This window comes from Spermophilus citellus, assembly GCF_964194105.1.
Source record: "Spermophilus citellus genome assembly, chromosome: 12".
Classification (NCBI taxonomy): Eukaryota; Metazoa; Chordata; class Mammalia; order Rodentia; family Sciuridae; genus Spermophilus; species Spermophilus citellus.
The window spans coordinates 87,513,525-87,540,293 of NC_138198.1; the positions used below are offsets into that span (position 1 = coordinate 87,513,525).

Consider the following 26,769-nt stretch of genomic DNA (forward strand, 5'->3'; position numbering starts at 1 on the left):
GACCATGTTCAGCCACTTACTCATCTTATGATTCCACTGAATCCCTGCAGATCTGTGGACTGAGTATCAAGTGAAAATAGAAATACCCCCTGTTCTACCTGACTCACAGAGACTGGGACAGCTAAAATAAAAAGTATGACATTGTTCAAGAAGTATAAAATGCCATGCAACTATAGTATGTTTATAAATAATCAATCCGAATGCAGAAGGAAGGCATTTCTTAGAAAATTTAAGGTTGAATTGCTGAAATGTCCATGTGTGATCAGCAGACATCAGCTATCAATAATTAAGCCAAGGATGCATCTGTTCTTATTAATTCCTTAATGCTTTTAAAAATGGGTGCTTGGAAAATGATAAATTATAATTATCATTTATGAAGACTTAAAAATGAGAACATTTAAATATAAAACTACCAAAACTTGAAGACACTAATATAGATTGAGAATTCATGGTCTCTATTAATTTGTTGACCTATTTTGCCCTACCATCTCAGATGTGGAAAACTTTTAAAAATTAAATGTAAATCAGGGGAAGGGCCCTGGAAGATGACGGCGAAGGGAGTGCATCACCCCAGTGTGCCGCGTCACTGTGCAGAAGAAAGACGAGGTGAAACAGTTGAAGGCTATCTTGTTGGGAATTTCCAGTGAAATTGAGGTGCTCCAGAACCTAGTGGACGGATTTCCATTGTGCGAGGTTCGGCTGCGGGGGCTCGGTTGCGGGCGATTTCTCCGCACGGAGGGTCACATTGCCTGATCGGCGGATTCCCCCGCAGCTGGAGTCTGCAGCGCGCACTGGGAAGCGGCGAGGTACCAGAGCGGGAGTGCAGCGATGTGGATTCTGGGGGCTCCTGCCAGTGGTGCAATGGCCATGCTTAGTGCTGAGTTCCAGCTTTGAGACAGAGGAGAGAAGCGGTCCAGTTCGATTCTCGACACTGGTCTGACCACGGAGGAGGACAGCAGCCGCCATCTTGGAGAGCTGATGTAATCAGCCCTGTTTTCTACTGATCTCAGCTCATTCAGCTACGGAACAGGTGATTTCAGGCTGGTATTTGCCTGCGTCTCGCAGACAGATCACTCAGGCTCGGGGCTGGAGAACCTGTGGAAAATACTCCTTGGGGCTCGCTCCTGGCAAGGCGTGCGCTGGGCTCTGAGTGGCCAGATTCTGGTTCCCCGGGCTGCTTTGGCCCAGGGCTGGGGAACCTGCGGAGACTGCGTGTTGAGGCCTGCTCCAAGTGGAGCGTGCGCTGAGCTCGGGGCGGCTGGGCCCTGACTCCCGGAACAGTTTTGGCCTGGGGATGGGGAACCCGCGGGGGTCGCTCCTTGGAGCCTGCTCCTAGCGGAGTGTGGCTGGGATCGGAGAGGCCGGGTTCTGGCTCCCGAAGCTGCTTTGGCCCAGGGCTGGGGAACCTGCGGTGACTGCTTCTCGGTCCGGGTCCTGCTGGGTGCTGTGGGGGCCAGGGGGGCAGAGTGGAGCTGCCGCCTGCGCCCAGAGCAGGCCAAGTGACCCGCCGGCGTGGTATCACGTCACCCCAACTGCAGCTGGGGCCGAAGAGAGTAGCAGCGCACGCCTAGAACAGGACCAGCGACCCGACGGCGCGGTAACCAAGTCACCTCATTTGGAGTGGGGGCTGTGCAGAGCCGCCGTCTGAGCTTGCAAGGTAGGCAGACCTGCGACCCACTGGCAGGACAGGCCCGGTAGCCTGCCAGCGTGGCGGACAAGTAGTACCTAGGCAGTCACGTCACACTGGTTGGAGTGGGGGTGGAGCAGAGCCGACGCCCGTGTCCGGAAAAGGACCAGCGACCCGTTGGAGAGGCAGTCAGGTACCCCCACTGGGAGTGGGGGCTGAGCAGAACTGCCGCCCGAGCCCACAAGGTAGGCAGACCTGCGACCCACCAGCAGAACAGGCCTAGAGGCCTGTCAGCATGGTAGACACGTCACACCAATTGGAGTAGGGGCCGAGCAGAGCCGCCGCCCACATCCAGATCAGGACCAGCGACCCGAGGGCGTGGTAGTTACGTCACCACAATTGGAGTGCGGGCAGAGCAGAGCCGCCACCCGCGCCCGCAGGGTGGGCCGACCTGGGACCGACCAGCGTGGTAGACAGATCACCCTAATTAGAGGAGGAGCACAGCCACTACCCGCCCTGCAAGGGAGATTTCCCAACTATACAAGAGCAATATAAATAAATAGGGGGAAAATTTCAAAAACACAACCATTTCACCAAGCACAAAGAAACACGAGCAGTATGAAAACACAAGGAAAGAAAGGACCACAAGCAATGCAGGTCAACTCAACTTTAGAAGAGGTAATAGCTGCAACAGATGGAATGTCAGATAAAGAGTTCAGGATATACATGCTTCAGATGATCTGCAGTCTCAAGGAAGACATGAGACAGCAAAATCAGACAATGAAAGATCACTTTGACAAGGAACTACATAAACAAATCCAGGAAGTAAAAGATCAATTTCACAGGGAGATAGAGGTAATAAAAAACAAACAAATAGAAATCCTAGAAATGCAGGAAGCAATAAACCAACTTAAAAACTCAATTGAGAATACTACCAGCAGAGTAGATCACTTAGAAGATAGAACATCAGACAATGAAGACAAAGTATTTCAACTTGAAAAGAACATAGACAGCTCAGCAAGTCTGCTAAGAAACCATGAGCAGAACATCCAAGAAATATGGGATAACATTAAAAGACCAAACTTAAGAGTCATTGGGATACAGGAAGGCACAGAGCTCCAAACCAAAGGAATAAACAATCTATTCAATGAAATAATACGAGAAAAGTTCCCAGACTTGAAGAATGAAACAGAATCCCAAATCCTAGAAGCCCACAGGACGCCGAATGTGCAAAATCATAAGAGATCCACACCTAGACACATTATAATGAAGATGTCCAACATACAGAATAAGGAGAGGATTTTAAAAGCTACAAGAGAAAGGAAGCAGATTACATTTAGGGGTAAACCAATCAGGATAACAGCTGATCTCTCAACACAGACTCTGAAAGCTAGAAGATCCTGGAATAATATATTTCAAACAATGAAAGAAAATGGGTTCCAACCAAGAATCGTGTATCCGGTGAAATTAAGCTTCAGGATGGAAGATGAAATTAAAACCTTCCACGATAAACAAAAGTTAAAAGAATTTGCAGCTAGAAAACCATCTCTTCAAAAAATCCTTGGCAAAACATTACAGGAAGAGGAAATGGAAAATAACAATGAAAACCAACAGTGGGAGGTAGGACAGTAAAGGGGGGAAAGTAATCAAAGAGGAAAACAAATCAGGTTTAGTAACATTAATAAACAAATATGGCTGGAAGAACAAACCATATCTCAATAATAACCCTAAATGTTAATGGCTTAAACTCACCAATTAAGAGACACAGGCTAGTTGAATGGATCACAAAACAAGACCCAACAATATGCTGCCTACAGGAGACGCATTTGATAGGAAAAGATATACATAGACTGAAGGTGAAAGGTTGGGAAAAATCATACCACTCATATGGACTGCAGAAACAAGCAGGAGTGTCCATACTCATATCTAATAAAATAGATTTCAAGCCAAAGTTAATCAAAAGGGATAAAGAGGGACACTACATACTGCGCAAGGGAACCATACACCAACAAGACATAACAATCATAAATATATATGCCCCAAACAATGGTGCAGCTATGTTCATCAAGCAAACTCTTCTCAAGTTCAAGAGTCTAATAGACCACCATACAATAATCATGGGAGACTTCAACACACCTCTCTCACCATTGGACAGATCTTCCAAACAAAAGTTAAATAAGGAAACTATAGAACTCAATAACACAATTAACAACCTAGACTTAATTGATATATATAGAATATACCACCCAACATCAAGTAGTTACACTTTTTTCTCAGCAGCACATGGATCCTTCTCAAAAATAGATCATATATTATGTCACAGGGCAACTCTTACACAATATAAAGGAGTAGAGATAATACCATGCATCTTATCTGATCATAATGGAATGAAACTGAAAATCAACGATAAAAGAAGGAAGGAAAAATCATGCATCACTTGGAGAATGAACAATAGGTTACTGAATGATCAATGGGTTTTAGAAGACATCAAGGAGGAAATTAAAAACTTCTTAGAATTAAATGAAAACACAGACACAACAAATCGGAATCTATGGGACACATTGAAAGCAGTTCTAAGAGGAAAATTCATTGCATGTAGTTCATTCCTTAAAAAAAGAAAAAACCAACAAATAAACGATCTCATATATCATCTCAAAATCCTAGAAAAAGAAGAGCAAAACAACAGCAAAAGAAGTAGAAGGCAAGAAATAATTAAACTCAGAGCTGAAATTAATGAAATTGAAACAAAAGAAACAATTGAAAAAACTGACAAAACTAAAAGTTGGTTATTTGAAAAAATAAATAAAATCAACAGACCCTTAGCCATGCTAACGAAGAGAAGAAGAGAGAGAACCCAAATTACTAGCATACGGGATGAAAAAGGCAATATCACAACAGACACTTCAGAAATACAGAAGATAATCAGAAATTATTTTGAATCCTTATACTCCAATAAAATAGAAGATAGTGAAGGCATAGATAAATTTCTTAAGTCATATGATCTGCCCAGATTGAGTCAGGAGGATATAGACAACCTAAACAGACCAATAACAATAGAGGAAATAGAAGAAACCACCAAAAGACTACCAACTAAGAAAAGCCCAGGACTGGATGGGTATACAGCAGAGTTTTACAAAACCTTTAAAGAGGAACTAACACCAATACTTTTCAAGCTATTTCAGGAAATAGAAAAAGAGGGAGAACTTCCAAAGACATTCTACGAGGCCAACATCACCCAGATGCCTAAACCAGACAAAGACACTTCAAAGAAAGAAAACTACAGACCAATATCTCTAATGAACCTAGATGCAAAAATTCTCAATAAAATTCTGGCGAATCGGATTCAAAAACATATCAAAAAAATTATACACCATGATCAAGTAGGATTCATCACTGGGATGCAAGGCTGGTTCAATATACGGAAATCAATAAATGTTATTAACCACATCAATAGACTTAAAAATAAGAATCATATGATCATCTCGATAGATGCAGAAAAAGCATTCGACAAAGTACAGCATCCCTATATGTTCAAAACAATAGAAAAATTAGGGATAACAGGATCATACCTCAACACTGTAAAAGCAATCTATGATAAGCCACAGGCCAGCATCATTCTGAATGGAGAAAAATTGAAGACATTCCCTCTAAGATCTGGTACAAGACAGGGATGCCCTCTCTCACCACTTCTGTTCAACATAGTCCTCGAAACACTGGCCAGAGCAATTAGACAGACGAAAGAAATTAAAGGCATAAAAATAGGAAAAGAAGAACTTAAATTATCACTATTTGCAGATGACATGATTCTATACCTAGCAGACCCAAAAGGGTCTACAAAGAAACTATTAGAGCTAATAAATGAATTCAGCAAAGTGGCAGGATATAAAATCAACACGCATAAATCAAATGCATTCCTGTATATCAGCAACAAATCCTCTGAAACGGAAATGAGGACAACTACTCCATTCACAATATCCCCCAAAAAAATAAAATACTTGGGAATCAACCTAACAAAAGAGGTGAAAGACTTATACAATGAAAACTACAGAACCCTAAAGAGAGATATAGAAGAAGACCTCAGAAGATGGAAAAATATACCCTGTTCATGGATAGGCAGAACTAACATCATCAAAATGGCGATATTACCAAAAGTTCTCTATAAGTTCAATGCAATGCCAATCAAAATCCCAACAGCATTTCTTGTAGAAATAGATAAAACAATCATGAAATTCATATGGAATAATAAAAGACCCAGAATAGCAAAAACAATGCTAAGCAGGAAGTGTGAATCAGGAGGTATAGCAATACCAGACTTCAAACTATACTACACAGCAATAGTAACAAAAACATCATGGTACTGGTACCAAAACAGGCAGGTGGACCAATGGTACAGAATAGAGGACACAGAGACTAATCCACTAATTGATAAAGGGGCTAAAAGCATGCAATGGAGGAAGGATAGCATCTTCAACAAATGGTGCTGGGAAAACTGGAAATCCATTTGCATCAAAATGAAACTGAATCCCTTTCTCTCGCCATGCACAAAAGTTAACTCAAAATGGATCAAGGAGCTTGATATTAAATCAGAGACAAGGCGTCTGATAGAAGAAAAAGTTGGCTATGATCTACATACTGTGGGGTCGGGCTCCAAATTCCTCAATAGGACACCCATAGCCCAAGAGTTAATAACTAGAATCAACAAATGGGACTTATTCAAACTAAAAAGTTTTTTCTCAGCAAAAGAAACAATAAGAGAGATAAACAGGGAGCCTACATCCTGGGAACAAATCTTTACTCCACACACTTCAGATAGAGCCCTAATATCCAGAGTATACAAAGAACTCAAAAAATTAAGACAATAAGATAACAAATAACCCAATCAACAAATGGGCCAAGGACCTGAACAGACACTTCTCAGAGGAGGACATACAATCAATCAACAAGTACATGAAAAAATGCTCAGCATCGCTAGCAGTCAGAGAAATGCAAATCAAAACCACCCTAAGATACCATCTCACTCCAGTAAGATTGGCAGCCATTATGAAGTCCAACAACAACAAGTGCTGGAGAGGATGCGGGGAAAAGGGTACACTTGTTCATTATTAGTGGGACTGCAAATTGGTGCAGCCAATTTGGAAAGCAGTATGGAGATTTCTTGGAAAGCTGGGAATGGAACCACCATTTGACCCAGCTATTCCCCTTCTCGGTCTATTCCCTAAAGACCTAATAAGAGCATGCTACAGGGACACTGCTACATCGATGTTCATAGCAGCACAATTCACGATAGCAAGATTGTGGAACCAACCTAGATGCCCTTCAATAGATGAATGGATAAAAAAAATGTGGCATTTATACACAATGGAGTATTACTCTGCATTAAAAAATGACAAAATCATAGAATTTGGAGGGAAATGGATGGCATTAGAGCAGATTATGCTAAGTGAAGCTAGCCAATCCTTAAAAAACAAATGCCAAATGACTTCTTTGATATAAGGGGAGTAACCAAGGACAGGGTAGGGACGAAGAGCTTGAGAAGAAGATTAACATTAAACAGGGGAAAGGGAGTGAGAAGGGAAATCGCATGGAAGTGGAAGGTGTTCCTCAGGGTTATACAAAATTACATATAAGAGGAAAGGAGGGGTAAGAGAAGAATAATACAAGTGGAAGAAATGATTTACAGTAGAGGGGGTAGAGAGAGAAGAGGGGATGGCAGGGGAGGGGAGGGGAAGGGGGATAGTAGAGAATAGGGTAGACAGCAGAATACATCAGACACTAGAATGGCAATATGTAAATCAATGGAAGTGTAACTGATGTGATACAGCAATCTGTATACGGGGTAAAAATGGGAGTTCATAACCCACTTGAATCAAACTGTGAAATATGATATATTAAGAACTATGTAATGTTTTGAACGACCAACAATTTAAAAAAATCTAATGTATTATAAAAAAAATGTAAATCAGGCACAGTGGTGCACACCTTTAATCCCAGTCATTGAGGATGCTGAGATAAGAGGCCAGTCTCAGCAACTTAGTGAGATCCTGTCCCCAAAATTAAAAAGAGCACCCTGGAGTTCACTCCCCAGTACCACAAGGAAAAAAACTTAAATAATATAATATAATATTATATTATATTATAATATAATTATACAACATATAATATGATAGCTGTACATAGTAATAATAAAATTATAACACAATCATTTATAATATTAATTAATGCAATAATATGTAAGCTCCAGGTTATAATTTCTAAACTATTTTAATGTACCTGGGTCAAATTCATTGAAATAGTCACAGAATTGAAAACCTGAGAGCTAATGGGTTAATGATTAGCAGATTGAGGAAACCATTCAGGGGCTTCATCAGTTTGCGTAGTTAGTGTGCGATTACCCCATAAGAGACCTTTTTCCTATAATATAAATGCAATGAGATGCTTTAATAAATCTGTCTTTTGCACCGTTAGAATAGATGACAAGTCAACAAAAGATGCCACTGCAGATCTAAGTGATTGAATTGAAGGAATAATTACATATATGCATAATGCGAAAATTGGCAGGATTTAATTTCACAAAGAAATTAGGAGAACAAATATTCAGCTCTGTGGAGACTTCTCTCTGATCATTTAATTCTGGTGGTCCATTATTTTTTGGCCTTTAAAACCATGCAGAAATTCTACAAAGAAACATTTGTAATTTAAATGAATACCACAAATTATGACTCTCTTCCCCCACTACCATAACTAATTAGCCTTCGCTGGGCACTGACATTTTCCAGGACAATGTATACTGTCTCCCTTATACACAACAGAAAACAAATATTTGCTGAAGGAATGTACAGAACATACAGAGTTCCTAGGCCCTGAAACTTCCTTATCAACGTTGTCTTAAATTCATGATATAAGCTATATCTGAGAATACTTAATTTAAAGATAACTTCAGTGAAAGACATAGAGATAATGAACGGGCCCCAATTAGTAGGATTTGGAAATGTAATCCAACAAACTATCAAGTAAAGTCAAGTATGAGAGGAGAGCAGCAGAAACGCCAGCTGATGTCACAAGAAAGTCAAAGGCAACTTCTCAGGTGCTTCTCCTCTGTCAGGGACACCCTGGCTCAAGCCACAGTAACAGCAGGTAAATGAGGGGCCAGGAAGGAGGCATTTCCAGCCCTGGAATTAGAGAAACAGAACTGAAGGGCCATTTCCTTTGCTGTAATCTTTTTTTTTTTTTTAATCAGATAAGTGAAGAACCTTAGCCTCAATTTACTTAGCATTCGTATTAGAACATCCAAGTCTCCTTATTTGAGCATCTGTTGAAATAAATGCTCAGATGCTTAAAAACAAACAAAAATGTAATAATAATGAATAAAAGATACGCTCCAATCCATGGTTAACATGAACTAAGGTGTTTTCAACAGCTGTTTAGATGCTGATAATGTCTTTCCAAACAAAGACAGGAATTATGCTTGTGTATAAAATGGCAGGAAAGAAGAGTTCATCTGCAACTTCCAAAAACACCTCCTAAAATCCATCTGGACTCGTACAGTCTGTCTATCTAAATACAAGAGCAGATGTAAATGAATGTGATCTGGAGGTCTGTCATGGAAACACACACTCAGGCCAAGTATATTCTGATAATGGTGTAACCACCTTTATCAGGATCACTTGAAAGTCACTCCAATACACAGTATGGGTACCCGACCTCAGAATCAGGGAAGCTACACTTTAACAAGCTCCCAAGGAAACTCTAGCATTCTGATATCCAAAAGGCAATGCTAGGGGATTTTACAAAAGTTAAAACAAGAACCAAAGTTGAACTGGAGAGAACAAAATCACTAGAACACGGCAGAATCATGTAACAGTCAATTTTAAAAGGAACTTCAATTAAAAGCTGATGAGTACATCTGTTATAGGAACACTTCCTGATCCTAATGAAAATTGTTAACCGAGGTAAAATTAGGCATTTTCAGAAAGCATGACTAGCCCCTAAAGGGAAGACTGGAGAGGTGTGCCCAGGGGTTAACACACTTGTCTTCAAAAGAGGTTGGCACTCTTGATATCAATCTGGATACAACACAGAGAATGAATATCAGCATCAAAGACGACTCCATTTGGAAAGATGCCTGAAAGACATTTGTTTCGAAATAACAACAAAGTGAAGCAGCCATCAGGGATAGCTTCTCCACACTGTGAGAGTGACTCTCCCCTTACAAGTGAGCAAAGTCCACTTTTCACAAGAGGGATAGAGAAAAGATTTAGCAATGAACAATGCAAGAAGCAAACTTTAACTCCAGTAGAGACATAGTTAACACTCCAAGTGACACTGAAGGCCAAACAGAAAAAAAAAATGTGTTCACATCAACAAACACCGTAAGGTCATCTTTGCCTCATGTTCTGTCAGTTTAGTGGATAACTATCTATTGACATAAAAAGTCCGCAAGGTGAAATGAAGACCTTTTGGTCTCTATGGATATGCTTTGATAAGATATACACATTCTTGAAAATAATTTTTAATTTTTGTTAGAAAAATGAAATTCATTTTTCCTCCGGGATCTGAAATAGTTAGAACTGGGATGATCTAAATCCCCTGTTATTTATGCCTTCATGTATCTGCAATAGGCATTTCCTCCATTGCCTGACATTAAGAAATTCTATTTTAAGAAAATCATAGGCCAGGAATTGAAATGTAGTCTTAACATGGCTCTTGAAGTTGCAGTAGGATGAAATTCACCAACCTCTTCTTGATCATTTGAGGATTTCAAGAGTGAGTTTGTGTGTGACAGAGACAAGACACAGAGACAGAGAGAAGGTTTTACTCCATCAGTTTGACAGCTTATGACACCTAAAACTTACAGATTTTATTGCACAGCCCTCTGTTCAAATGAGGATTCAAATAAGTACTGGTGCTGTTTCCTAGGACTACTATGCTTTTCGATTGTCAGTGTGATCTCCAGATAGTGTTGGAGTTAAGAGGTTTTTGTTTGTTTGTTTTGTTTTGTTTTGTTTTTTAACAAAATTAACCTAGAGGTTTAACGTTTGGGTACAAAAAGTAATTTCACAAGTGCAAGACGGTAGGCAGTTTGTCTGAAAAAAACACCCAGGAGTTTTCATTAGCTACAGGAGCCAACTGAAGGATATGGCCGTAAATAATGCCAATTCCACCTTGGGCAGCCCATCCACATCAAAGGCAAGAAGAATGGCTTCTGTCACATGCATCAGGACACACATGGTATTAAGTTCATTTGTGGAGGGAACCTCAGTTTCCTCTGTCTGGAAGAGTGAACTAGAATGTTCAAATACCACTAAAGAACTTGTTTGATGTTCTGCTGGGGGGCCAAGCAGATTTAAGGAGGCCAGGAGATGAAGTTCAGAGATCTGAAGGCTGCCTAGCATGTAGGTTCCTACTACAGGGATTCTGCCTGTCTGCTGACCACCACCTAATTCCTTGAAAAGGGCCTGGCACATGACAAATGTCCTACGACAACACTTGCTGGAATGAGCAAAGGATGAAAGGAATGGCCTTAGAGCAGAAGAGACTAGACTCGCTTTGTGTGGTGCCAAAGGCATCCGTGGGTAAAAATGTTATGAACATATGCTTTGGTAAAACTTCTGAAGAAATCACTTTTTAACAGTTAGAATTCTCCAGAGATGGAACAGACTCTGTAAGGGAGTGATCTCCTCTCCTTTTGGGGGGAAGCGAGTGGCAATAGTATTCTTGCAGAAACTGGATAACCATCTGTCAAGGATGCTAGAGCAATGAAAATACTATTTACATCATCGAACACCACAAGGGTTTCATTTTTATCCTCTCTGCCATTTCTATAGAAAAAAAAAAAAAACCTTCTGCTGACATAAAATCAGCAAGCCAAAATGAAGGACTATTAACCATTTGAGGAGAGACTGAATAGGATGTGTTATAGCGGGTCCCCAATGTAGGTATATAAAAACATCTGCGGCGATATCACAAACAGAGTTCTGAGTCCCACTTGATCTCCTTTCTCTAGCCTACTCGATATTGTCTGAGCAATTGCCTCCTCTCTTCTGTACCATCACCTTTTCCCTCCTCATTTGGGCTCTTTGTCCTCATTGCACAAACATATTAGCTCCCATCTTTTAAAAAAAAGAAAATATCCTCAGTTGACCTCCCTTCCCTCTCCAACTACCACTCAATTTCTCTTCCTTTTAATGGAAAATTCAATCAGTGTCCAACTTCCCTTCTCCACCTGACTGCTGAACTCACACAAATCAAGCTTTTGATCCTTGTTACTGAGAGTTCTTATCTAAGACACCAGCAACTTCGCAATACTGACTCCCAGGCAAGGATGCATTCTCAGTCGCAACTGAGCTGACCCCTGAGCAGCATCTGGCACTGATGGGCACTCCATCGCTCTGAAACACTCTCCCACCAAGACATCATCCCCTACTGGTGTCTCTCCTTCCTACCTCACAGGTCTTTTTCGTTCTCCTCCTGGTCTTCATTCTGATTTCTTAATGGTCCTCAAAAGCTCCAGATTTAAGTTGCTTTTCTTTCTTTTCTCTTCCTTTCACTAGACCCTTAGTGATTTCTCTGCCATGGTTTACCTACTCTTTGTACACACAGGATTCTCCACTCTGCAGCAGCCTGTTCCTCTTCACTGAACCCCAGACCCACATCTGAATGTCTCATTGAGGGCTCAGACCTTCATCTCAACAGATTCAAACTTTAGTGCATTAAAATACATCACTGAGAGAGTGAAAAATCAACTACTGCCATCTGGATGTTCATGCCCCCAACAAAATTCATGTGCCCCAGTGAGAATGGCAACAACAACAAGAATACAAATAACAACACTTGCTGGTGAGGATGTGGGGAAAAGGTACACTCACACATTGTTGGTCAGACTGGAAACTGGTACAACCACTCTGGAAAGAAGAATGGAAATTTCTCAAAAGACTAAGAATGGAACTGCCACATGACCCAGCTATCCCATTTATCCAGAGAACTAAAATCAATATACTACAGAAATACATGCATACCAAAGTTTATAGCAGCATAATTCACAATACCTCAATTATAGAACCAGCCTCGGTGCCCACGAACAGATGAGTGGATAAGAAAATGATACACACACTCACACATACACACACACACACACACACACACACACACGGAGTGGAATTTTATTCTGCCATAAAGAAGAACAAAATTATGACATTTTCTGGCAAGCGAATGGAACTGGAGAGCACCAAGCTATGTAAAATAAGCCAGATTCATAAAGTCAAGTGTTTTTTTTTTTTAATCACATGTGGAAGCTAGAGATAAAAAAAAGAAAGGACATTTTTAAAAAGAGGATCTCATGAAAATAGAAGGGAGACCAACAGAGTAGAGGAAGGAGATCCAGAGGGAGGGAGGGAGGAGAGGAGGGCCTGGGAAAGTACCAGGGAATGAAATCTATGAAATTCTGCTATTTCCATATATATAGAGACCACAATTAATCGACATTATATATAATCATGGTGCACTAGTTAAAACAATAATAATAGAAGAGAGATCAGTAGAGTAGAGCAAGAAGATTGGGGGATGGAGGAGGGAAGTGAGAGGGAAGACATTGGGAATGAGATTGATCAAATTTTGTTACGTATATGCACATTTGAATAGGTCATGATGAATACCACTATTAGGATAATTACAAACAATATGCTGAAATCCTAACCATCAATGTGATAACAGTAGGAGAAGGAGCCTTTGGGAAATCAAGGTCATGAGGTCTTTACCCTTATGCATGGGATTTGTGTCCTCACAACAGAGGCTCCAGAGAGCTTCCCTGCCCCTTCTGTGATGTGAAGTTTCAGGGAGAAGATGGCTTCAGAGAGGAAGCAGACCCTCACCAGACCCCAAGTCACCAAACCTGTCAGCTCTTCGATCTTGGACTTCCCAATCCTTAAAACTGTGAGAAACAAATTTCTGTAAATTATAAGTCACCCAATCTTTGGTATTTTATTTTGCTATATTAGCTTAAAAAACTAAGGCAACAATTTACAGACAGAAGAAAGTATTTGCAAATCATATAGTTGATAAAGACCTTGTATTCAGGATGGATAGATAGATAGATAGATAGATAGATAGATAGATAGATAAAAACTTCTTTGGACTCAGAAATAAAAAGATAAGCAATTAAGCTTAAAAACAGAAAATGGATTTGAACAGACATTTCTCAAAAAAAAAGATACACAAAGGATACTTAGGAAAAAATACTCAACATCATTAGTCACTAGGGAAATGCCAACCAAAACCATAAATGAGGTACCACTTCACACCCACTAGGATGGTTACAGTCAAAATAAATGTGAAATAGTACAAGCTGGCAAATGTGGAGAAACTGGAATGCTTGACCATTGCTAGGGAGAATACTAAATGGTTCAGGTGCTGTGAAAAGCAATCTGCTAGGTCCTCAAAAAGTTAAATACAGAATTACTATATAACCTCTCAATTCAAAAACAGATACTAAAAAAAATATATCTAAATACATATATTGTATGGGCATGTTCATGTCAACACTATTCTCAATAGGCAAAAGGTGAAAACATTGCAAATATCCATCAACAGATGAATGGAGACAGGATTATATATTTATAAAACTTATTTATATGGTATCTGAATGATCATTCATCGATGAAAAGAAGTGAGGTACCCATACAAAGTAGACCATGGATGAACCTCTGAAGCATTACGCTAAGTGAAAGAAGCCGGGCACGAAAGGACTGTGGAGCTGGAAGGGAGACCAGGGAGAAAGAGCTTAATGGAAAAAGGACGTTCCTTTGATATAAAGGCAATGGATTTGGACACAGTTGGTAGTTGGACGACATTAACAATGTACTAAATGCCACCATATTGCTCACTTTAAAATAGTGAATTTTATGTCATGTGAATTTCACTTTGATAAAGTACTTGTTAAAATTCAGCATCCAGCCCCTTCTCCTACCTCCATTGCTACCACCTTGGTCCACATCACCACCTCCTCTCACCTGGATTACTACCAGCCTCCTCATTGTTCTCCCCTTCTTCTCTTGTCTCATTAGTCTTTTTTCAACACAACAGCAAGAAAGATCCTGTTTGGAAACTAAGATCATGTTCCTCCTCCGCTGAAAGCCCTCCACAACACTTTACCTCTTTCTTGTCAAAGCCAAAGTCCTTGGAAACCAAAGGAAGGGACCAGGTGCTCTGAACTCAACATTGTCCTTTTCCTTTCTCTGCCCTGATCAACCAGGCTCATTGCTGCTCTGGGCTACTCTTCAACATTCTTGAAGTATAAGAATACTATACCTTTTTATTTTGCCTCAGGGCCCTTGCTCTTGCTGTTTGTTCTGTTTTTAATGCTCCTCCCTAGATAGCTACAGCTCTTGGACCAACACCAACATCATTATCCCTAATGCAACACTGTCTCATCTGACTATCCTATTGAAATTGTAGAAGAATACATTTTCCTTATTTCCTTTCTTAGCTTTATTTATTACCATCCAACACACAATGCATTATACTTATTTTTCATATTTATTTTCGACTCCCCTTAGGTGTTGATCAGAGAACCTAAAAGGACAGAGAGTAAGGATCTTTTAAGGACAGTCTTCAAAGCACGTGGGTACCTGCTTGCCAGTGTTTCTAAGTATGGTAGATGTAGAACCATGAATAGCTCTCTTTAACACATGTTTCCTGGTTGCACGCTTTTGAGGGAGCAAACCACAGCTCCTCCCAGTCCCTGAAAGGTAGGAACAACTTCAAAAAGATCTTAAAAAGAAGTGACCATTCAAACTGGCCTTTGAAGCAGTGCATTAAGAAACCTGGACCTAAAACACATCCAAACAAATAGAAAAACTTTCCCATATTAAATAAAGTCTAAATGATCATAATAAAAATAAGGATGAAAGTCCTTGGTTCTTTTATTGATCTTATTATATAGTTAACTCTTCTTAAAGCAATAACAACAACAACAAAAACCTTTTGCATATGATAAGGTTTTTAAAATGTCAACTGCTGAGAGTATATATACCTGGCTGCATTTCCTTTGTGCCTCCTTAGGAGTTTATCATCAATATCCTAGAGAACAATCTCTCTATTTAGTACCATTTCCCACCATCAATTGGAAATCAGTAAAGTGCAGGGGCCTGCCTGGCTTTATGATCAAGATGTTTATAAAACCTACCTTTCAAATATTGTAAAATATTTACATAGTCAATCACAACAAACACTTATCAAAAAATATAAACCCAAACCCATGGCTTCATGAAGATTCATACAAGCTTCTTTCCCGATTTAGTAATATATACCATATAAAAATATTCATATTATTAAGAAATGGTGCAGCTGTACAGTCGTATCATCCTACTAAAGTAATAAAAACTGTTTCAGTACTGTTATCTGAAGATGCTGGGCTGCAGCTCCCACGTTAATACAGTCAGGCCTCAATCAGTAAGCAAACTAATCTAAATCAAATTCCCTCTAGTTGAAAATAATCATCATGTGCTGCCCAGAGGTGGTGACTATGAATGGATGACTGAAAATATTCATGGTAATTGCCAGTTGCTATTTATGCTGACCATATTTGGAGGAGTTTACTTAGTATCTGAGCATGCAGACCACCAATGCTAAACATGTAGGAGCATCACTCAACAAGCACACTCAAAGCAGCCTGGGATCTTCTCTGCAATGTCACAGTGTGGTGGTTATTTCTCAGTGCCAGATACGCTGCTGGTGACGAAATGGAAATTTATGATTGCAGTTATTTTATTTCCAAATAACCTGCTACCATATCTAGCCCAGTGGAGTGTAAGTTAAATATTAAGGACTAAGCAATCACTTCCAAAGCCCTAGATTTTTTTCTATTTACTAGCAGGTAGGTGCAAAATACTATGAGTGAAAACAACTTAAAGTTGTTTTGTTTTGTTTTGTTTTTTTAATTATGGGGTTGTTGTTTACTTGCTAGTCCCCAGTTCCCAAATATCTGTGGCAACATGCGAGTCAGGGTGTTAAATGGGGAAGAAGGCCAGCTCTTTCCACGAGACACCTAGGCTTTTAGGCTAACTCCCATCAGCCTTCACCTTTCTCTGTGTTATACACCATAATGGTTTTTATCATCGCCATCATCAGTACTAGATTAGGTATCAGGAAACCTGAGTTCCAATTCCAGGTCTGTAGCTAACAATCTAAAGAGCTATATAATCATGGGGAAAGCCTATAATCTCTCTGAGCTCTAATTTGCTTGTCTATAAAATGAGGGGGTTGGCAATAAATGCTTTAAAAACAGAATAGAGAAAGGCAAGGCAAAAATGACTACCTAAGCACAACAGAATTGATCCCAACTTATAAAGGCAAACAGATGAGATGCCATAGGATAAAAAAGGAATGCATCTCTCCAAAAGAGAGAGAGAGAAATGAAAAAATATTATGACATCACATGGTGATGAAGATGCTCAAAAGAACTGACATATTTTAGTCCTATGAACATAGGACTAAAACTGTCAACTGTCAACCTCTATATTTCCTTTGACCTAGTAACTCTACTTCTGAACACAAATTGCCAATGAAAATATCCCTAAAGAAAAATCAAAGTTCTCTAAAAAGAATCTCCATAGCAGCACTATACATATGAGGGGAAAATTGGAAACAACCTGTATGTTCAAAAATAGAGACAGTGAAGCGAAATCTGGTTTTGCTAACAAAATAGAACACGGGCCTCTATGGCCATTTTTTTTTTTTTAAAAAGGCTGGACTATCTTCAAACAGCAGAAGTATTCATGTGATGTAACAGGAGATGGAAAGGTGGGTCACAAAATGCATTCACTGTCTTTGTGATTTTCCCCAAAAACCACACTGGTGAAAACCATAGGAGAACCTAGAGGGATACAACTAGTTCTTCCAGTTTGTTATTTCTATAAAATTCATTACAACAGCAAAAAATTCAAAGGGCACCGGGGAGGACAAATGCCCTCTGAACTAGTGTTCTGTCTGCACTTTTCAGGCTCCTTCTATGTCATTTTTCTAACATGACGAACATCACCTTATACCTTCACCTGAAGTTTCATTTTTCCAAGTACTTTCAAAAGGATTGCTACTTGCTTGGAAAATGATCAGAATCCATGCATACACATCAAAATAATAAACTTCTGCACAGATGTATCCTGTGAAACCATACCATATGGATTGGTGGGCCTTTGTCCTCTTCTCCCCAAATGTCATTAAGGGGAAATGAAAGGAAACAGCAAGAGTTAGGAGGCATATTTACAAAAAGAGAAAAAAGAAAAGAAAAATTCAAGGTAAAAATGACTCTAAAGTCAACCTTAATAGGGCTGAATATGCCATGAAGTGAATGCCTTGGAAAACTGTCATGTACCTCTTATTCTTTCCTTAAACACTATAGGTCACTAACCCAAGGACAAAAGTAATCACTGTGATTGACTTGGCAATATATCTGTCTGCTATAGTGTATATAGGTAAATGACTTACAGAATTCATAGATATAATTATAGCATGGTATTCAGCTTTAGGGAACAGAGACAGCTTTGGATTATCATCCCTCTGAAAACTTCAAAAAAATATATAAAACTTTAATAAAACCTAAAATCATTTTTAATTCACAGTTCTCCAAAAGAAGCATTAATTGGTGACAACAGTCTTGGAAAGAGAAATGGTGATGTTTCCCAGAGCTGAAGTAAATTTTCTTCCTTTCAAAGTTTTTTTTTTTTTTTTCCCTACTAATCAATATTTTTAAACAGAATGTTTTAAGCTTTAAGACACTGGTGTCCTCTAACATTTTCTGAGAATGACTAAAAAAAGTAATGGTGTGTCATCTGGAAATGCTACCATACAATCATACACACGTCTTACAGTGATGGCTAGAGCTCAAGTCAAAAGTATTTTTAATCCATCACATTTACAACTTCAGCAAAACTCTTAAGTTTCCAGGTTATACTAAATAGATACTGGCAAGAAGCTATGCCTGCTTTCTACTGTCACAAGCATCGTCTAAAACTTAGAATGTAAGCTATCACGTTCAAAACTATTCAAAAGTCAAAATTAATCTAAGTCAATGGTTTCTAGTGATAGACCATAGTTTATTTGTAATCAACATTTTATAAGCTTTTAGAAAATGGAATTACCCTCTCAAAAATGAATCCCAAATGTATATTGCAAAATGCAACAGATTACACTGAATATTTTTCATCTGCCTGAATTATTCCATAGAATCATATTAATATATTTTGCAATTCAAACACTATTTACACATCCTATAGGTTCTAGGAGGCCTCCTTATAATTTACAAATTTAAAGAAAATGACAAGCAGGAAGAACCTCAAGATTCACATTAAATGAAACAAACTTTACACACTGTGATTTGAATTAAACCACCATCATGTGGATCCTAACCCAAGAGATAAGATAGCAATTCCATGTTTAGACAGACTAACTCAAACATTCACTCATTAAAATACCACGTAATGAGGCAGTGACAGGAGGCGGCCTTTAAGAAAATTAAAAACCAACTTCAGAGAGATCACATAGGTGTGAGCCCATCATGATGTAAACAGAAATTAAAATAAAATGTAAGTTCCTCCAAAGAACTTCAGTGGCTAAGAGGCTATTTGCATTGCAAAGTCCTCTGTCTACTGCATTCTTAAGAATTGTACCACTAAGATTTGTCAGTGCTATGGAGACACTTCAATTAAGGCTATGTGGTAGAGCTCTGTGTAAATTAATTAGTTGAGGTTACACAGACTTTCTAAATGAGGCTCTCTAAAACAGCCTCAGAGATATGCAAGATTTGCAAGGAATTAAAATTTAAATACAACTTACTAATCAATTCTTCTTGCTTTCACATTTCAATGACATTTGGTGCAATGATAAATAAGTCCATGAAAATACTACTAACCAAAATTTTATTTGCTTTCAATTGGAGCTAAAGGAAGGGACTTTCATTTTTACTTCTGATACTCAAGTTTTATTCCAGATTTTATCTAGACTTGTTGGCAAGAGTTTTCACATGATAACTATAATGAACTGGATCCATATTTACACGGAAAATGAGTCTATATTTGAAATTCACATATGCTACAACTAAATTAGCTATCTAGTAATTTCTATAAACAATGTCATAACAAAAATACAGATTTCATGCTCCTGCACTGAGACATTACTTTTTAAATTTTTTTATTATAATTCAGCTGAATAATAAAGTTTGACATGTTTTATTAAAGATAATATTATAATAACTTCCTTTCTTTAATTCAAAATACTAAGAAGATGTTTGCTGCAAATAATTTTGAAAACTATCAGAACCAAATGTCTGATAAATATTTTTCTTCAAAATAAGCAAAATCTATGCAGAAAATTTGTAAGAAGGTTGCATAATGGATCTTACTGTAAACTGAAAAAGGAAGAAATCTGAAATTTTCAAGATACCAGGAGCCTTCTAATTATGTACATAAGAGATACATGAGCTCTTCTGTAATCCTAAAATAAAGTCCCTACAGTCTCATTATAGTGATTGTGAAAAAAATTCATACTTGTTATACAGTGGAGATGATTCAGACATTTTTTAATGGCTAATTTGTTTCAAGAGCATGGACAGTGTATGTACAAATATATCTTTTGAGATTGTACCATTGAGAAGAGGCTGTCCTTCATGCACATCCTTCGATAAGACGGCACTGTAAACATCTTCAGGAAATCCAGTCTTGCATAATGCGATTTCACCAGAAGCCTCTACAGATGCCTGCAACAGAAGAAAAAAAAAAATGTTGCTACCTCCTTCAACTGAGAAACAGTCCACTTGGCATCCAGCCTCATTTTTTCAACTATCTTGTACAAACAGCCCCTTTGTTTCTGAAGGGTTACAATTAGAATGTAGAGGGCAAAGGGTTAATCTTTTTGATAACTGGAGTAGAAGAAACAAATCCCACTTGTCTAGTCCAGTCAAATCTAAATAATACACATTCCAGGTTCTTCTAAGGACTGACCATTTCCATTAAAATGGCCATTGTGACTGAAGAACTAGCAAGTGGGAGTGGAGTTGGGGGAGGGCCAAACAGCCTGGGGGCCCCACATATCCCCACTACTAACTGAAATTCTCATGAAAAAAAAAATGTGTACATTCAAGAATGCAGGTTTTTATATCCTCATCTAATTCTCAATGAAGTCTGTTTCAACATGCCCCCTTCATTAAAGAATGAAATTATACTAGACTTACTGCAGGATATAGGTTATTATACATACCAAGTCAAACCAAACAATCAAAAGTTTATGTTCTTCTAGTTTGAAGGACAAGGTTCTATCAAGCAATATCTATTATAAATAAAGATCAGTACACTGGTGTTTCTCTTTTTACACTTGAAATTAGAAAGTAACCAAGAATCTCCTGCTGCCATACACAATCTCCCTGCACTTAAAACTCCATTACACCGTGTGCTATTGTACTAACCCTCCAAGTCACTATTTCTGGCCCTACTAACTGGAGCACAGGACAATGTGCTTCAGCAGAACTCCAGAATCATTTACATTAATTACAGGAAGGACTTCCCTGCAATGATGGAGTTCCAAACACAGGAGGAGAAGAGCACATGAAGTGGCCTCATAGGCAGCACTACAAATAGTGCACTGAATCGAAAATTGAGAAAAAGAAAGGGAAGCCTCAGAAACAGAGATAACTCAGAACAGGTGTGTGGATGTAGCCATACTGTACAGCTTCATAATTAAAGGAACACTGGGATTATACATGTGAAGTTTTGCAAATATGTCACAAAATTCCAGACTATTCTCATAGTTAAATTGTTCTTTTCCAACCTGAGAAAATAAAGACAATCAATTTCAACTTTATTAAAGATCATACAATAGTGGAAAATGAGGCACTAGATTAGATCCATCAAATTCGTGGGCAGTTTTTAGTCTGTTAATGTGCAAGAGCAGATTATAAAAAAGTGAAGGATACAGAGAAACCAACCCCCATACACAGGGGTGAGCAGTACAATTTGGCAAATTTCAGTGACAATGAATGTGGGTGTATCCTACATGGTAGGCAAACTCCTGGGGAAACTTTCTGGTGAGCGCTCCAGGAGACACCGGCAGGATGTTCAAGGAAACATGATTGTAACACCAGGAACCTAAATGTCCATCACCAGGAGAGTGTACTAATACATTTTCACAAAGACATAAACATGGAATATCCAAAAACATTCAAATTGAAGAATTAAGGCTACATTTATCCACAGGGCTACCTCTCAAAAACAAACCAAATCTAAACAAACAAAAAAGTTCCTTTAAAAGTTCTGGGTAAAACTGAAAGAGCAATTTAATTATAAACCAACCTAGGAATGCCTATTGTTTTTAGTAAGTTCAAAAGCCTATTTCTGTGACATTCCAAATTCAAACTGAAGGCCAAGTATGCATCATAGGAATCTTGCCAAAAAAGTAAAAAGTATGATTAATGATTCTGTTTATATAAAATTTAAACACAAAAGATAATAAAATGTTATGGACACATACACATGTAGAAAGAATATAAATACACACAAGACAGTGATCGTAGCTACCCCTGGGAAGGGAAAAATAGAGAAAACATCAGAAGGATTCTACAGATAGCTTTAAATTTACCTGTAATAATTCATTTCTTTTCAAAAAAGAATCTGAAGCAAACAAGGTAAAGTGTGAAGGTCTACATAGGCACAGGGTTATAAATCATATTACTCTGTACATGTCTTATTTGTTCTCTATATTTCATCACAAAAAAGAAAATATTAGGAAACAATTGAGGAGTAACAAGTGAGGCTTCCCGTGCCATCAAGTTGGGGACATGACCAGACGTCATGATACTTGGCACCTGCAATTACCCAGGCATGATCACCAGCCTGGAACAGAGCAGGCACTCAATAGGGGAAGTTTTGCACTTAGCTGACCAACACAAATCCAATAAAGGGAACGCCCCCAGTTTGCCACATTACATTCACAGATGGGTTGTAAAACTGTGTTCTACTGCCATATTAGGGGTCTGCCTCTTCTCTAGCAGGGGACTCCCAAAGAGGAAAGCTATGCCAAGGCCTACCCCAAGGAAGTAGGTGATAGGAGAGCTGGGCAGGGCAGACTGCCAGAAGCAAACAATGGCAGGCAAACTGCAAAGAGGGGTCACATTTCAACCTGGGCATGAGACTGGGACAGCCTGCTGTTTTATAGGGAAGCACTGAGATCAATGAAATGTAAAGACTAAAGGAAGACCTGAAGCTTCCCTTCAACCACAGGACTGGCATCTATCTAGCTTCCCAGCAGATCTGCCCTGAGGAAAGAATTAGCAGCAAGGGGACTCTGGTCCAAACCCACAGGAAGGGGATCTCCAGCCTCAGAAAGAACATCAGGAATACGGTGGATGTTCATTTCTGATGCTCAATATCCCACTACTTTCATAAAAAGGAATTTCTATCAACATGTTACCTGCTACCTATCCTCTCTGTGCTCATTTTCCTCACAATACAAAAGTGTACCTACCTGCCTAGGTTGACTATGAGAACTACCAAAACAATATTTGCAGAATACATCTCTAACAAATCTTATCTACTCACCATAAAGACCCATGGAGGCTCTGCACTACTTTGAGATTTTGATAATCATTTTATGTAGCCAAAGACTTTTCTTAATTCTTCTTCCTCAAAACAAAAATGGATCCACAAGATAATATGCTATTATTCATCTATAACATGTTTTCAGTCTCCACTGAACATTAAAATATTTACTTCTCTCCACTAATTTTTTTTATAGTATCTCTTCTTAGTTTCCCAGTCCAAAGTAACAAAACTAATATGTTCAACAAACAGGAAGAACTCAAATAAATAAACTCTTAAGAGTAGAGGTACTGAAAAAAAAAAAAACTGGAGATACGGAAAGCTCACTTTATGCCAACCATTGTGCTAGTAAATCCATATCTCATTTAATTCTCCCAGCCTGAGGCTGGGACTGGTACTAGGTCTGAGATTGGCAAGGAATCACAGAGCTGGTAAGCAGAATCTATCCAGGAATGTTAAATCCCCTCTCGAAGCTTCTGATGGTAATTGGCTTTGGAACACAGAAAGGTTCTTGAGGCAAACCAATAGCTACAGTTCAAATACTCTACAATAGTAGTTCTCAACTAGGAAGGGGAGTCGACCCCAGGGAACATCTGGCAGTATCTAACCACATTCTTGGGTATGTGCTTTGGAGTGGGGTGCTAACTGGTTTCTGGTGGGTGGAAATCAAGGATGCCACCGACCTTTATACCATTCCCAAGATCCACAACAAAGAAGAATGCAGCCTAACATATCAATACAGCCAAGGTTAAGGAATACTGTATACAGTGACTTAAGGAAAAGGAGCATTCATTTCACCATTTAACAAGCTGCATAGGTGAGAAGCGCACTATTTCTTCAAATAGCCCATAAAATTCTTGCTGGGACACCCTCCTTTCCCAAAAGCCAAAACTCAGCCCCTGTGGTTTATTCCAACATTAACTGATCACTCTGCCAGGCCCAGGATGCAGCTCTAGAAATTGAAAAAAAAGAGGAAATCTCTCCCCTCAGCAAGTTCACAGTGGATATAAAGAAGAGGTTGTAAATAACACACATTTCCCTATATCCGAGCAGCTGGTCACCTAGCTTTTGCTGTAAACATAATAAATAGTATCTCCTATTTTCTATAAAGCAGTAAATATTTTAGGCTTTGCAGGCCATGGGGATCCCTATTGAAAGTGCCCAGCCTTACTACTGAAATGCAAAAGCAGCGTTAGACAACCAGAAAACACGTGAGCATGGCCATGTTCACTCCAATAAAATTTTATTTAAGAGCACTGGAACTTGAATTTCACTTAATTGCGAAGTGTCAAAATTATTTTTTTTTCCTTTTTTTTGAAATACCATTTGAACATTTAAAAATGTGAAAATCATTCTTGACCATACCAAAACAGGCCATAGGACTAGAGGTTACAGATTCTTAGAATAGTATAAATTTTATACAACGTTGCAATCTCACTTAATTCTCACAAGAGTCCCCTAAGGAGGGAAAAATCATCAGCATTTTACAAATGAGCCAATAGGTTCTCACACACAGGGAGATACCCTCACATCCAAGAAGAGGAAGAGGAAGGACTCCGTAGTCTTTCAAAGTACAACAAATAATTAGGATTCTCTCCAGAAACATACTAAATATCCATGCCACTGCAAAACAAGTAAGACCCAGCCCCTGTCCTTATGGAGATCAGGCTGAATGAGGCGGTGGTTATAAGAAGGGCCCAGGGAAGAGGGTCAGGGCACCCCAAGCAGAGCCCTGGTGTAGCAAGGTGGGGGAGGAGGTGGGGGCAGGAAAGCCATACCAGGCACTCACTGCTTAAGTTAAAATGAGGCAGCAAGAAACAGGATAGCGCCCGGGAATTATAATGAGTTCAGTGTCGCTGGAGTCCAAGAAGCAAGGCAGGAAGTCAAGAGTTGAAGCTGGAGAGTTAGTTGGGGTTAGATGGTAGATGGCTGGGGGCTTGGGGTTATTCCCCTGGTTATGGGGAGAGGAAAAGAAACCAGGAGAGTACAGACAGATTGTATTCAAGAGAGAATCCTCTGACTGCTTTGTGGGAAATAGGGTGGGTGACAAGTGACAGCCAGGAGACAGCTTAGGACACAGACTTAAATCAGGGCAGGGGCTGCAGGGACAGAGAAGGGGCAGATTTTTATCAATATGCAGACAATGAAAATCAATAGGGCTTAGAGCAGGGAGTCACAGTGGGAGGGAGGGAGGAAATGATGTCCTCCCCCCTATTTCCAGCTGAGTGACTGTGAACACGAGTGCCACAAACTAGAAAAGATAATCGCAAAATTATAATGCCAGGAACAAAGTGCTAAAGAAGCAGAAAGAAGGGGATGATAAATCTGCCCGTGGAAGTCAAAGGAGACTCCATAGCTAAAGTGACATTTAGGCCCTGACTTTAGAGATGATTAAAAATTTGCCAGGAGAAAGAAGAGGAAGTTGAAAAGAGCGTCCCAGGCAAAAAGGTACAGCAGAATAAAGCCCCTGTTGATTTATGTGGAGCTTGCTGTTCACCAGAACAACGCCCATGTCGCCGCTTCATTCGCTGCTGATTTGGGGTCTCTAGGAACAATGATTGTCATTTAACCCTTGGAAATTTGACCTCAATAATTACTAATTCTAGCCTTTTTTTTTTTTTTTTTTAGTTCTTCCTCCCAGCTTTCTGCATCATGAAACTCTAATGAGACACTCCAGTGTCTTCATAAAACTGCAACTCAGATACTGAAGACTGGGTATACCATGTGCCAGACGTGACACTTCCGACAGTCTCAGAGCTGTATGCTGAGCGCCTGCCTGAGAAGGGACAGTGGAGTGTTTGGAGCTTGGACTTCTAATATTTCCCACTGCCTGATGCTGAATGCCAGCCATCAGTACTGTCCATGAGACCCTGGAAAAGCCATGCTTTCCCCCAACTGTAGAGGTGTAAGAAAGATAGCACCTAGGCATAGGGCAGCTACGAGGATTCATGAGTTAACATGTGTAAAGCTCTCAGAAGAGTGCCTGGCGCCAGGTCATTCAATGTATCAGCTATGAGTCACAGTGGTCCCAATACCATTAGGACACCAAGGATCTGGCTTGTGGTATGTCTGTCACGTACCCTAGCACACCACTGGGGACATTTGTTTAAGATACAGATTCTTGGAACCCAAGACTCACTACCAAAGAATCTCAAGGAATGTGGTAGATAAGCCTGAACATTTAACAAGTGTCCTTGTGCGTGTGGGAACACACATCCAGCTCTCATCTCCACCTCCAGAAAACTTTCTAAACTCCAGAGACAGCGCTCCAACATTTCGGCTCCAGTCTTCAAGTCTTAATAACTTGGCAACAATTTGGAATAAAGAAAAAATGACTTACTGGGCACAGTGGCACATACTTGTAATCCCAGCAACTAGGGAGGCTGAGGCAGGAGGATTGCAAGTTCAAGTCCAGTCTCAGCAATTTAGTGAGACCTTGTCTCATGATTTAAAAAAAAAAAACAAACAAAAACAAAAACAAAAAAGGGCTGGGAATGCAATTCAGTGGTTAAGTGTCCCTGGATTCACTCCCCACTACTCATTCTGTTCATTCTGTTACTGGAA

At 39.4% G+C, this 26,769-nt stretch overlaps 1 protein-coding gene across 1 annotated transcript in view; it reads right to left on the reverse strand.

Moving 5' to 3' along the window:
• Positions 1–26,769, reverse strand: part of CDH2 (cadherin 2) — a 216,686-nt gene that overhangs the window by 167,995 nt on the left and 21,922 nt on the right. The window contains exon 2 of the mRNA XM_081263289.1: positions 20,261–20,372. Coding sequence (XP_081119415.1) covers positions 20,261–20,372 — 112 coding nt within the window. The remainder of the gene's footprint in view (positions 1–20,260; positions 20,373–26,769) is intronic.